Source organism: Leptinotarsa decemlineata, unplaced genomic scaffold (assembly GCF_025532065.1).
Source record: "Leptinotarsa decemlineata unplaced genomic scaffold, Ldec_3_MD MMD2_tig00026354_RagTag_RagTag, whole genome shotgun sequence".
Classification (NCBI taxonomy): domain Eukaryota; kingdom Metazoa; phylum Arthropoda; class Insecta; order Coleoptera; family Chrysomelidae; genus Leptinotarsa; species Leptinotarsa decemlineata.
This window is the reverse complement of record NW_027412702.1, coordinates 17605490-17620203: the sequence shown is the minus strand read 5'-3', so window position 1 is coordinate 17620203 and position 14714 is coordinate 17605490. Positions and strand designations below refer to the sequence as shown.

The following is a 14714-nucleotide window of genomic DNA, read 5'->3' as shown; positions in this document are numbered from 1 at the left end:
AATAAACCGACACCAACGTAACCTATGAAAAAGGGGCGTACCTGGAGGAGCGAAAACATCACCACCTTGCCAATGCTGTGGGCTGTAATAAGGCCCGACGTTCCTGTAATAGTCGTGGTACATGTTGTGATGACCATAAAACTCCCCGTGGTACGGCGGCAACGGCTCATTGTAGTACCCGTAGTACGGCTGGTGGGGCCTGTAGGGCACGTAATTGCAGCAATCCATTGCCGACCGAATTTGGCACACAAAAAACGAACTAACAAGTACTTCTTCTCGCGACTAGAGTACCATCCCGCGCGGCGGTATTTTTCGCGCCAAAAAATCGAACCGAAGATTTACCCTTTCGCGCCAAAATCGAACGTAAGACTGACGTGTGCGGTCGGCGCGATCGTCGGTCTGCGAATGAAGGCCGCAGCAGCAACGCACTCGGCGACGCCGCTCGTCGACGCCAACTGAACTATACAATCAATACGGCAACGCGACGCCTCACCTAGAACACGGCCGAGAGCGTCGGTTTGCAGCGTTGCCCCAACTGGGTCATTCGCCCGTTCCCGCGCGTAGGTGGGAATTCGCGCCTGCTGCTGCTGCTGCTGGGCTTCGTTACTGCTGCTGCTTGTCGACGGAACCGTGTCCGTATTATCGACGATTTTTCATGATTCGATAGACAGTTCGCACGATGTACACATAGTACTCGTAGAAAAACAACTTCGAAAATGTACTGAAAAATTCTTACCTACTACATAAGAAAACAAAAAGTTTTATTATTCAACACCCTCACCTCAATGGGGTAAATTTCTTACAGCGAACATACAACGCTTCTGAAGCTTTCAAAAAAATGCTCTGCAAACCAGAACTTCACTATTCATATCAATTTATACTACCTCTTTGTTGGAACAAAATTTAGGACCTTTCAGGCCTTGAGAAAAAGCTTAATAGTCGAATACAAATGAAAATATCCGAAGGATGTAAACTTTCACGGCCGAAGATGACTGTGTCAAAGCTATTTTCCAGGTTTTTTGGCCGTGGTCTGCAGGAGTTTATGCCTGACGTTTCGTCTACCACTGCGGTAGACTTTATTGAAGGCGATATCAATCAATCAATCAAACATGTACTTTATTGTCGAATAAAAAAATTCTTATTAAAAAAGCTTAAAAAAATAAAAAAACGGTAAGTCAATCCACTTTTACAATGGAACAATATAGATTCTAACGCTACATGTAGGTAGACAGGACATAAGATTCTATAAAAGAGTTGAGAATTGATTTACACGTATAGATAAAATAAATAAATCAAGTGGTTCGACCTAAAATTCTGTCTTCAAGATTTTCTTCCAAGCTATAATATGCTTTGGCGAGTAAAAATTCCTTCACACGTTTACGGAATGTTTTTGACTCTATTATACTTTTCTTTTCAAATGCTAGATGATTGAATATCTTCCGACTCTCAAATATTATGGAATTTTTTGTTAATGTTGAAGTTGGCTTTGGCAGAGGTATATTGGCATTTTGTCAATATTCTTTAGGAAGGAAAAGTATTTTTTCTCATACTGTTTCTGGAATGAATATGCAGTAGATTGTTAGTATTCTATTATTTATGAAAAGTGGTCTACAGTGGTCCAAACGCTTGGCTCTACATATATATCTTATTGCCCTTTTTTGTAGAACAAACACTGATTGCATCAACTGCTTGCTACATAAACCCCAGAAAGCGATACCATACCTCAGATGAGACTCGACTAATGAAAAGAAAGATGTTTTTCCTGCTACTATGATAGCGTAGCAGCCAGATGCAAGTTTTTGTTGAGATGTTTCACGAGTTCATCAAACTTCAAAGTATCATCAATCCATAATCCCAAGAATTTGGTGCACGTCTTATTTTCGATGACATGCTTCTGGAGGCTTAGGTTACCCGAAACAAATTTAAACGAAACTATGTTAGTTTTATTCAAGTTGAGACATAAAGAATTGGAATCACACCAAGATCTTTCTCAGAGAGTCGGTATTATTTTCATGCCATAGTAAAGTTGTATCGTCTACAAACATTGTAAACTTTCCTTGTATGTTGCTATTAGATAGGTCATTCACATAGATGAAGAACAAAATGAGATCAAGCACTGATCCTTGGGGGACTCCACAGGTGATTTTCAAAAGCCTAGAATTTTTGTTCTGCAACTTCACCATTTGAATTCTATCTGAAAGATAAGATCGGTACCAATCAAGGGTTGTTCCTTTGATCCCATAAAGGAACAATTTTTCCAACAGCACTCTGTGATCAATGCAATCAAAGGCCTCAGAAAAGTAGCTGAATACTGCCGCAGCCACTTCACCTTTATTGAGCTCTACATATAACTCTTCTAGGAAGACAAAGATAGCATGATTTGTACTTCTGGATCTTGGAAAACCAAACTGTGAGCTACTCAATATATTGTGCGTCTCCAGAAATTCTAGCAACCTTTTTTTTGCAAATTCCTCTGTCACTTTTGACAAAGTAGATATTAGTGAAATAGGACGAAAATTGGATGGCTCATTCAGTAAGGTAACGGTCGTAATGCATCAGTTGTAGTATCCATTGTTCCCAAAGCAAAAACAACAATGCTTCTATATGCTTTTTATATCATCATAGGTGAAGGTGGTGTCAAATACCAACATTGTTGTTTCGGCGCTGGGATCAACTGGAACAACAACTCGAGCACCAACTAGAGTTTCACAACCGTTACCTCATCGCCTTCGATAATGTTTACCGTAGTAGTAGACGAAACGTCAAACATACAAACCTGCGGACTACGACAAAAAATCCGAAAAGTAGCTTAGACAAAATAAAAAAAAATCGTCACAAGAGGTAATCCTGGAGAAAAACTCTCCGCTACCGTTCCGATCTGACTCTACTCCTTTGGAGAAGTGAAGTGAACTTGAAGTAAATATCCGAAAAATGATGCATCTCCATAGATGTTTGCATCTCGAATCATCTGCTCCACGATTTTACTCCCCGCAACAGAGAGGCTGTGAAATTTCGAGTTTGGAGTGGTTACATGAGAGATGCAGATGCTACTGGATAGAGCCTGTGAAGACATTAGGGATTCTAATCTCCTTTTCTGCATGGTTCTCGACCTTGTGAGAGCAGGAATCGGAGCAACTGGCGAACTTGGTTTAGTTTTCCATACTGAAACTTTATTTTTGTCGTCAACAACAATGAAGATCGTGACTCATCAAAGCACCTAACCTTTGCTTTCCTCAGGTCGAGTGGACTGAAGTTGGAGACTACTGGGGAATTCATCGTGACCTGCCAGTACGATACCGTTGGCACCTCAGTCTATCGTAGTCGCGTGATGTGTATAGAGATATCTATCAACAGAGGCAGGGCCTGCAGCGAGGTGCCCGTGACCCTAATTCACCTAATGTCGGCATGTCCAGCATATATCCATTGACGTGGCACATCCCTAATAATGCCTCATCACCACATACGGCACTTCTACGGTATCGACGAGACAACTGCGTCACGAGACATCTGTGACGATGGTCCGGGCGAAATTGAATCCATTGTAAGTTAAAAAAAGTTCCAAATTCGTTGGAACTAATCATTCCTCGTTTCCCTGGTGTAGCCTTTCTCCACCGTCAGAGTGAGATGGTATTCGTCGTGGAATTTTCACATCCGGTTGAGGCGAATATCGTCCGATAAAAGAAGGAAAGATGGGCTGATTTTGAATTCACATTGTAAATGAAGCTATATTCTGCAGATCAACTCAAATGGAGGTCTTGTGAAATATAGACTAATATTCGGAAAATTACCAAAATAGTTAAAAGTATATATCGCATTTTATTTCTTCAATATGTTTGAAAAGTCTATAGGTTTTCAATCAAATGAGTCGACAAAACATAAACAAACAATGAAGAAATACAAGTGCAAAACATTAAAAGATAAAAAAAAGAATGCAGCAAGTTGTTGAATATGCGACAGTGTGAAGTATTTATTTCTACGAAAAACGGACGAACGTAGATACTTCAAGTGGAAATATTGACCCCAACAAAAAGACAACGGAAGAAATTGTTGACCACTAAAATAAGATCAAAATAAGAGTTGCAATCATGAAGAAAACAGATGACGATGAAAATCTGAAGAAAATGCTATACCTATTTTGAACCAAAAAGTATAAAGCATCAACAATTGAGTTAATCAGACCAGTTCCTTCGCCAATTCATAAACGTATTCGTTCCTTCGCCAGATGTGAATCGTAGTCCGTAAGCAAATAAAATAATTTTTATATTTTGTAATAAATGAGAGATATATTTCTTCTTAACATTCGATATTTCGATCGGAGAAATAAAGTGTTGGGACTAGTAAATACCTGCTGGTAAACAACTACTTCTCCGGCTAATACCACGATGGACATTGAATTATACATATAACAGACGTTTCTAGATATTACTTTCCAGCGCAGGAAAATCCCACTCAAACAACAGAGTAACTGAGACTTGAATAAAATCATTGTTATACCACTGTCGTATGAGAGAAAGATTTGTTAACCAGTAACAACAACATCTTGTTAACAAAGCCTCAAATGAAAAAACATTCTAAATGATATTAGGTGCATAATGTATTTTTTCTATTTGTTTTTATAATTGTTACATTTTAGCTACAGTTCCTGACTTTGTAGGATGAATGTTAGAACAAAAATGTAGGATTTGAAATTCGCCTTTTGGCTGTTATTTTTATAGTCAATCCAATGAAAACTATTGTGATCATTATTATTACCGTTATTCTTCAGCAGAATGGGCGTGCCTCCGGACAACACATTCGATACGAGAACTTGACGGGTCGCCTGCTCCGTAATTTCGGCTAAAAGCAACACGTAGCCAAGCAGCGGTGCCAAACCGGATAAATTCGGCAAGAGGCAGAGAACGTTTATGCCCATTTCGAGAAAGCGCCGAACTCATTCGAATAATTCATGAATGGAATATGAAGGTTGCTCGTTCTCAGCGCACCATTCACTGCGAGCTGAAATCCTAGCACAGTAACATACGCTCTCGCATCAATAACGTTACACTATCCAAAGGAACCATTTCTAAAGTATTGATGAGTAGTTTTGCTCTTAAGTTGTTTTTGACTATAATTTTCGTAAATACAGGGTGTTTCGTAAATACAGTGTTTTCCTACAGGGCGGTAGGAAACTTCAGAAGATGATTCGTTAGGTTGTTTCAAGAAAAAAAGCTCTTATGAACATATGTCCGAAGATAATAATAATAATAATAATCCTTACACCGATTTGGTTGAAATTTAATACAGTTATTTGAAGTAATAAAGCGCTTATTTAGCCCTTACTAGATTGAAATTATTAGGTTCAGTGGAGTCTCAGTGGGCAACATAGCCAACAATATTGGAAAAAAATACGCCACTGATTTGGTGTAGTTTTTATTTTTTTTTTTGGTTTTTTAACTGAAACTACAATTTTTTCTTCGCTTGCGTTTCTTTCATATTTATCTTCGTTATCGAGGAAAAAAAATTGAAGCCACTTTGCATATCGTGAACACCTGTTTTGGAGACCAGCTGACAGTGATTATGTTGTCATATTAGTGTAAGTCAGATTTGTCCATTACCAGTGATTCCAGCATGAATAATTTTACTAACGCTGAAATGGCTGACATACACTTTATTTATGGATTAGCAAATGAAAATGCGGAAGAAGCACAGAAAATTCATCAGGACTGATATTTTAACAGAGTAATCACATGTGCTAAAACATTTAGAACGCTGCATGCAAGGTTATGTGAAACTGGGTGTTCCAATAAAAATGCAGGTGTTAGAAAACCAGAAACTGTAACAACGCCTGAACCAGAATAAGCTGTACTTGATGCGATAGAAGAAAATCCTTCAAATAGTACCAGGAAAATTGCACGTTAACTAGAAGTCAGCTCAACAGTCCTTAAATGAAACCTCCTATACCCATATCACATTCAGCGGTTCCAAGCTCTACAGCCTCGGGATTTTCACGCAAGATCAATGTTTTGCAGGCGATTGAATAATACGATGGCACACAATTATAATTTTTCACCAAATATTTCATTTATGGTCGATGTAAATTTTTCAGAAGATTCTATCATAAATTTTCACAATGACCATTTTTGAACCAACGAAAATGCCCACTTTATTAGAGCAACAATTTTTGCTGAACGTTTGGGTAGAAATAACAGAAAGTGTAACAACGCCTGAACCAGAATAAGCTGTACTTGATGCGATAGAAGAAAATCCTTCAAATAGTACCAGGAAAATTGCACGTCAACTAGAAGTCAGCTCAACAGTCCTTAAATGAAACCTCCTATACCCATATCACATTCAGTGGTTCCAAGCTCTACATCCTCGGGATTTTCACGTAAGATCAATGTTTTGCAGGCGATTGATTAATACGATGGCACACAATTATAATTTTTCACCAAATATTTCATTTATGGTCGATGTAAATTTTTCAGAAGATCCTATTATAAATTTTCACAATGACCATTTTTGGACCGACGAAAATGACCACGTTATTAGAGCAACAATTTTTGCTGAACGTTTGGGTAGAAGTAATTAGATTAACAGTTGAATCCTACACGGACTTTTTGCGAGATACTTTTACCCATTTTGTTAGAAGAAGTGCCGGTACTTGTAAGAGATATCCCGTGGTTTATGCACGACGAGACTCCAGCTCATGTAAGTGTTCTTGCTCGTCAACATCTCGACATTACCTACCCTAATCGCTGGATTGGACGTGCAAGACGTCAACATTGGCCAGCTCGCAGTTCTGATATGACTCCTCTATATTTCTATTCATGGAGTCATCTGAAGGCTCTTGTTTATAAAACTCATTTACTAGATGTGAATGACTTGAGAAATCGAATATTTCACAATTGCCTATCATAAGAAATACTCCAGGTATTTTTGAACGTGTCAGACAATCAACGACAAATCGATTGCAGTGTTGTATTTTTCCAGAAGGTGGACATTTTTCTCATTTATTTCAAGGTCAAACAACGCATTCAGTCAAGCTAGCGTAGAGATACGTAACATATGGAAACATCTAATCAAGCGAAAAACGAAAAACTAAAACCAATGAAGCGGAGAGAGGGAAGAGGGGATAGGTGAAAGCACTAGAATGACTTATAAAGTCAGATCTCGGAGGAATAAGTCCAGTTATCACCCGAAGACGATTGTGGATACTAACAATCGAAACGTCAGTGACGTAACTTGGTTTCGAATCTTTAAATTTTTATTTTTCATTTTTTTATTAATGATATTTTTGAATTTTTAACTTTTTTAGATAATTCAATTTTTGATTTTTTTTTTGTTGTTGCTTGTATATTATTTATATGTAATTTTCAGTTTTTTTTTCAATAAAATTGTAATTCTCGGTTAATCTTTTTAATGTTTTTTGAGGAATTTCAAATCAATTTATATTATAATAGACAATGGAAGTCCGAACTCCACGGATGGTTTGTAAAAGTTATTTTTTTTTCTCGAAACCGAAGCTTGATATGAAGAAAACACATGCAACGAAAAAGTTGTATTTTCAGTTGCTTAATCTAAAAAAAAAATAAAAAACTACAAAGTCAGTGGCTTTTTTTTTAATATCGTTGACTGTGGAGCCCGCTGTGACACCACTGGATCTAATAATTTCAACCCAGTTCGGGATAGATAATCGCCTTATTATTTCGAATAACTGTAGCAAATTTCAACCAAATCGGTGTAAGGATGTTTAGGATATTTCATAAATACCGTTTTTTGTTAAACTTTCCTGAATCTTAGAAAAGAATCAACTCCGGACATATGTTCATTGGAACTTTTTTTTTTCAATCAACCTAACGAATCACCCTCTGACGTTCATACCGTACTTAGGAAACACCCTGTATGTACAATGAAGAAAACATGTGAGAAAAGTTCCCGCGTATGTTGAAGACAAAACAAAATCATTAAATCTTGAAATGGAATTCAAGAGAACACCAAATTTATAAGAATAAGGCTTCGAAAACGTTAACTGTACATTAAGCTCAAAAAATGTAATATGGAAAAAAAACACAAACAAGCTGTCGCCTATCGATAATTTCGCAAAAATCCTAGGGTTCATTAATGGTCACAACAAATACAAATCTTGGATAATGAACATTGAGATAATACCAAATGAATTCAATGAAGAGAGGCATAATTACAGACTAGTTTCCGCCATATCCTTTGAAACTAATTTACCAACCGCAATAAACATCAAAAGAAATTTATCCCTAGTCAACTAATTTTCAAAGCTTTGTGTCGGCCAAATTACCAGATTCGACACTTGTTGATGTGAAACGAATTAAATTCAATCTAGTATTTCTTTGTATTTGACACTTCTACATATACAAAAAATATTCATTTCCCTTCCATAATGGAAAAAATTAATTGTACTTGAGGAGCTCTCGTCGAAACTTGTGAGAGCTGAGGATTAGTGAGATCTTTCATTTCAAAGTGTGATTCTAGCAATTACAGAAACAAAAATAATGGCACTACTTTCTAGGAAGATTGGAAGCACCTTTCCCTCAGTCATCTCCTGCTAACTTGGTTGGCCAAACGCTCGTCAAGAAACCGTTTATTCGTTCTGGTGTGATAGTAGTGTTCTCAATAGATTCATTTTATGCCAAAGATTCCAAATTTCTACCTATCACGTCAGGAATGTAGACTAGATATTTTTGAAAAAAGATCATGTACGCCACTGTTTTTCTCTAAATCAAAAATTACTTTTATAATCTTCATTCTTCTCAGTGTAACATTTATTACTAGCCTTTTTTTCGCTCGACATTCGATTTTCGCGTAAAAAAAATAAAAACGAATTTTATGCGTGGTCAATTTATCATTAAACTAGCTGTTGCCGCGGCTTTTCTCGCGTAGAATTTGTTTGTCACATCAAGTTTCGTGACGCACCATTTCAAACAAATAGTTACAATATTTTTTAATCAACCCAAAACTTCAGGTTTCCAACTTCAAAACTGATAAAATTCAATGCAATTTTTGAACCGCTAATTTTCCCCCTTGGGGGGTAGATATTCCCGATTCCGTTTCTTGATGATTCTTCACGCTGTACAAAGAATCTACCTGTATATTTCAAAATTATAGGTTCAGTAGCTTCGGTTGTATGTTGATATAAGATTGTCAGTCAATCAATAGGTACCCACTTACACAATATTGTATAGCATCAGCAAAAAAAATGAAAGGATTAGAATAAAATACATTGGTAACCCTACAAATCCTATATTCCTACTGATATTATAAATTCGTAAAGTTTGTGAGGATGGATGAATGTGATGTATGTTTTTACGTTTTTCACTTTTTCATGCGTGAACACCTCAATGGATGCAAATGTAAGTCGGTATATAGATAGATCATGACCTGGAATAACACATAAGGTAGGTCCCCATGATAACGCGGGTAAAACAGCGGGGAACAGCTAGTATTGTGTAAGTACCTTTGTATAGTGTAAATGAGCATCAAGAAAAGGTATCAGGAATTTCCACCTCAACGGGAAAAATAGGAGTTCAAAGATTGTATAGAATTTCGTCAGTTTTGAAGTTGGAAACCTGAAGTTTTGGGTTATTAAAAAAACATTGTAACTATTTGTTTGAAATGGTCTGTCACGAAACTTAATGTGACAAACCAAATTCTACGCGGGCAAAGCTACTAATTTATATATGCCTAATGAATAGCTTCGAGAATCAAATTATGTTACCTATAAAGAAATTCGTAAAACTAACACAACCGTCAACGACGTCTGCCCTCACGCGTCTGCCCGCGTTCAGGTCACGTTCTCGGCTATGGCGCTTCATTGCTTAGACCGCATCTCTACCCCCGCGCATCGTCCACCGTCGTCTTACAGTAGACGCGACGCGTAATGTCATACTGCGTTTGGTCAAGTTAATCTTATCGTGATAATTTTTAAACGATTCGCCCAAAGTTTATCTATATTGAATGCTCAAAATGACAATTGTATCAATTTTTATAAGAATTTGACAGATATTCTAAAATGTGCGTTGTGAAAAGAGTATCCAATTTAATTGTATTTATGGTTCAGTATTTTGCATATAGTGGCTGCTAAAAAAGAAGTAGATATATGTTATCGCGGACTTTCATTCACAACTATTCAAAATTAATAATCTTACGGTACATTATCTGCATGTATCTTCAACGGTATAGGCAGCGCACGCCAAGATATCTCAGGAAGCAAGAATTTTTCCGACTTACTTATAACTTATCGTTATATTATGACCAAAAGTAGACAAAACGTTTGTAAATTATAGCCTATATGTTATTCTGATGTATAAGCTCTATTTATTTAAAGTTTCATCCAAATCCGTTCAGTCGTTTAGGGGTGAAAGGACCACAAACATACATACCTACATACATATATACATACATTTATCCATCCTCACAAATTTTCACATTTATAATATTAGTATAGAGCAGGGGTCTCAAAACTTTGAAGCCACAATGATTTTTTCAGTTTGTTCCAAGGGCCAATTTCTGCCCTTAACTATATTTCTAGACTAGGATAGTCGCAATGTGCGTGACCTAAGCAAACTTACGCTTTTTTTTGCGTTTCAATTATTATTGTGTATTGTGACACTTAACGACATCTAGTGGCGAGTAGTGGTACTATTTACTATCTTTTTCAGCTACCCGCTAGGTGGTATTAGGCGTAATTAAATATTTGGAATTACCGCGTTGGTTCGAGAAAGTTCTGGTTCTAGCTAGTGTATTCCGATCACCTCGAGATGGCAGTAATGATTGCATATAAAAAGGCTAGCGGCGCAACTGCGAGTTAGTCTGCGTAGGAAAGGCGAAAGAAGCGAAACTGTCTATTGTGAAATAAAGTAACACCAGTCAATAAAAGTATTTTGATTTGACTTATTGTTTTTATGTGTGATTTGTTAGTATGGGGAAGAAGCGAAAAATCGACAATGAATGTTCCAAGAAAAATGGAACTTTCAGTATTTTGTGATTGAGTCCTGTAATAAGGCGCTATGTTTAATTTGTAATGAAACCATAGCTGTTCTCAAAGACTATAACATTAAACGACACTATGAATCGAAACATCTTCAAAGTTACTCCAAGTATACAGGAAGTTTGCGGAAGGAAAATTTGAAGCTTTGAAACGCGGACTCAAATCGCAGCAATCTTTGTTTACCAAAGCGAATACTAAACAAGAGTCTGCAACTCGCGCCAGCTTTTGTGTGGCTCTTAAAATTGGAAAACGTGGCAAACCATTCACCGATGGAGAAATGATAAAAGAATGCTTGATTGCAGTAGCCGAAGAAATATGCCCCGAAAAGGTAAATTTATTTAAAAGTGTCAGTTTGTCAGCAAACACCGTGGCTCGGAGGGTGCAAGACATCGCAGAAAATATATCATCTCAACTGTATGACAAAAATGGACATCATGAGTGGTTTTCTCTAGCATTGGATGAGTCAACTGATGTGTTAGATACTGCTCAGGTGTTGATTTTTATTCGCGGAGTAGATAAAAGCTATGAAGTGTATGAAGAACTTCTTGATATTGATAGTATTCACGGCATGACAACTGGGGCAGATATTTTTAAGGGAGTTGAAAATGCCATTAATAAAAAGAACTTTCGATAGAGAAATTTGAAATTTATAACAACTGATGGAGGCCAAAATATGTATGGTAAAAATAAAGGAGTGGTTGCACTTGTGTCAAAGGCTGTAGAAAATGATGGTGGTTCAAAACCATTAGTCTTACATTGTATCATTCATCAACAGTCCTTGTGCGGAAAATGTTTGGATATGTCTGAAGTTCTAAAACCAGTCATTTCAGTTGTTAACTTCATCTGATCCACTGGGCTGAATCACCGACAAGTCCGCGAGTTTATTCAAAATATTGGAGAAAATGATTTACCATATCATACTGCCGTACGCTGGCTTAGTTGCGGAAAAGTCCTTAAGCGCTTTTTTGAACTTCGAGCAGAGATCGAAATTTTTTTTAAATGTGAAGCAGCGCCCTTTTGCCGATTTAGAAAATAGTAAATGGATGTGGAAGTTAGCCATCTATGTCGATTTGACAAATCATATGAACGAACTGAATTTGAGATTGCAAGGAGAAAATCAGCTTCTCCCTGATTTATACACCAATATCAAATCCTTCAGGCAGAAAATAATACTATTTCAATCGCAATTACTTAAAAAATGTTTCACAAATTTTGAAACATGTGAAATATTCAGCCACACTACAGAGACTGAATTTCCTGTCAATTTTGCAGTCGAAACTTTGAGTGCTTTGAAAATAAATTTTGATACTCGTTTTTCAGATTTTGATGTCATTGCGAATGAAATTCAGTTTTTCCAAAATCCTTCTGATTCTGACATTGAAACCCTGGCTCCGGAAGTCCAAATGGAAATTATTGATTTACGGTGCAGTGATATGCTTAAGAACAAATATCAAAATTCATCTTTGTTGGAATTTTATATTAGTCTTCCACTGGTACAATTTGATAATCTGCATAAATTTGCTCGTGGGTTGTTTTCTGTTTTTGGTACTACTTACTTGTGTGAGAAAACGTTTTCCAAGATGGAAATAAATAAAAAGTATTCAATGTGCAATATGCTTATAACCACTGAACCAGGAGGCTATAAACTTTGATGCTAAGAAAACAACGGGGATGACAAAATAATCAATGCCAAACAGATCTGACAAATATCCATTCGAGTACACGGTTTTTCTCACTCAACCCAAATTATAAAAGCGTAAAGTTCATAAACACTTCATTTGCAAGGAAAAACAATGGGGCAGGACATTTGAAGCCATATACGATTACATCAAGTGCGTTATCCAAATAGAACACTTCCGGATGGACGAACGATTTCAAGAACTCACAGAAACGGGATCTTTTGAACCAAAAAGCTAGCTGAAAGGGGCATGCCATATTATACAGGAATACCGCAAATCGAGAGAGCTGTTCTGAATTCAGAAGCGTAAAGCCTGAAATAGATACCAGAAAAACTGAAAATGGTTTAAATATTAGTCATGTACCGGTATGGATAACGTTTCATGATTATTTGCCAGATCTTCATCAAATTCAACAAGTCCAGGCCCTACTTCCTCGGGATTTTTCATTACGAATAAATTTCTGTCAATGGATTTCTCAAATTGTTGCTGAAAATCCCCAATACGACGTCAACATTCTATTTTCGGGGCAATCTAATTTTTCCAGGAAGGCCTTAATAGTTTTTCCCCATACCAATTTCTGGGCTAGAAAAACCCACATGGCATCACGGAATCCCAGCACCAAACGCAATTTTCCGTAAATGTATGAGCTGGAATCACCGGTAATTATTCGCTTGCGCCTCATTCCTACCAGATTGATTCAACTGAAGTACTAACTTTGCTAGACAACGTCCTTATTTTCAACCAGACATTGTATGGGCTTCATGTATGGTGTTGTACCTGCTCATTAACAGTCCAATAATCGTTTAATGAGGTTCGCAGGGTCACAATCATAGCAACCTGAATCTCCAGATCTAAACAACGTTGATTTTTTCCTGTGGAGACATCGTAAGACGCTAGTTCACAGAACCTTAAAACATACTGAAGAACTGTGGAAAACCCGCATTATAACTAGTTGTGACACTTTCAGAAATACGCCGGGAATTTTTCAAAGCATACAAGACTCAATGACGAGAAGAGCTGAAACGTGGATAATCACAGGTGATGGTTACTATCAGTGGCTACTTTATTTTTTATTTCACGTTATGTAGTTCTTTTGATTGAAATTATTTTTGATCAATTTTCTCGATTGAAATTATCATTATTTACTTTTTTCTCCTAATTGATTAACCATGCATAATATGCATTTCTATTTTCTTACGCGAATATCAGTGGCTTACATAATAGTTTTTCAAAAATATCTAATCAGCATTCTTGTACGGACGGGACGCCACTGCTTCAAGTCTATGAAAACCATTTTCATCGAAAAATGGCTTCTGATGATTATAAGCCATGTGCTAAATTTCATGAACATTTCTAGAAAGTATAACAGTAACGATAGAAAAACATTTTTCTCTTGAGAAATAAACACTCTGTAGTTCAAAAGTAAGAGAATAAAAGGTCGGAAGAGGATATTTGGCGAAAGAAAAACTATGAAAATGAATTTCACCTGAATTTTGTACAGATGTTGTCAAAAATGAATATCGATCACGTCGTCTGATGGGTGACCCTCAGACAACTCGTTCGAAGGATATCCTTAATCTTCCAAGAGGGGAAACAACGAGCATACGTTGTTTTTTTTCCTCGCTAGCCCTCGCGGCGATTTGATAAACGTCGAAAAAGGGCGATATCTTGGAAAGACTTATTTCGTTATTCCTTCTCCGAACTCATACTTCTTGATGAGACATAAATCAACGGAGAGATGGTGTCTCAGATATATTGGACAGGAAATAACTATTTTCCGGGCTATAATGCAGTAAATTTTCTGAAATATCTGTATCGTTCTATTCAATATTCAAGAAATTGTTTCAATTAGAAACTGGAACCTCTGGCATGATGGAATGGAAAGAAGAATTTTATAGTTCTGGTGTCTGAAGTAGTGTTTGTTTCAGATTCGAAAATATCTTCATCTATTGTAATCTATATTTATACTAATATTATAAATGTGAAAGTTTGTGAGGATGGATACATGTATGTATGTATGTATTTTTGTGGCCCTT

The 14714-nt window shown here is 36.8% G+C and overlaps 1 protein-coding gene across 4 annotated transcripts in view; it reads right to left on the bottom strand.

Annotated features, from left to right (window-relative positions):
• The window catches only part of LOC111517984 (uncharacterized), a 159224-nt gene that overhangs the window by 97069 nt on the left and 47441 nt on the right, over window positions 1-14714 (bottom strand). Inside the window, exon 1 of one of the 4 annotated variants that reach the window (XM_074184212.1) lies at window positions 42-321. The exons of the other annotated variants lie outside the window; for them this stretch is intronic. Coding sequence (XP_074040313.1) covers window positions 42-228 — 187 coding nt within the window. The 5' untranslated portion in view covers window positions 229-321. Of the gene's footprint in view, window positions 1-41; window positions 322-14714 lie in introns of those variants that run through there. 4 annotated transcript variants of the gene reach the window in all.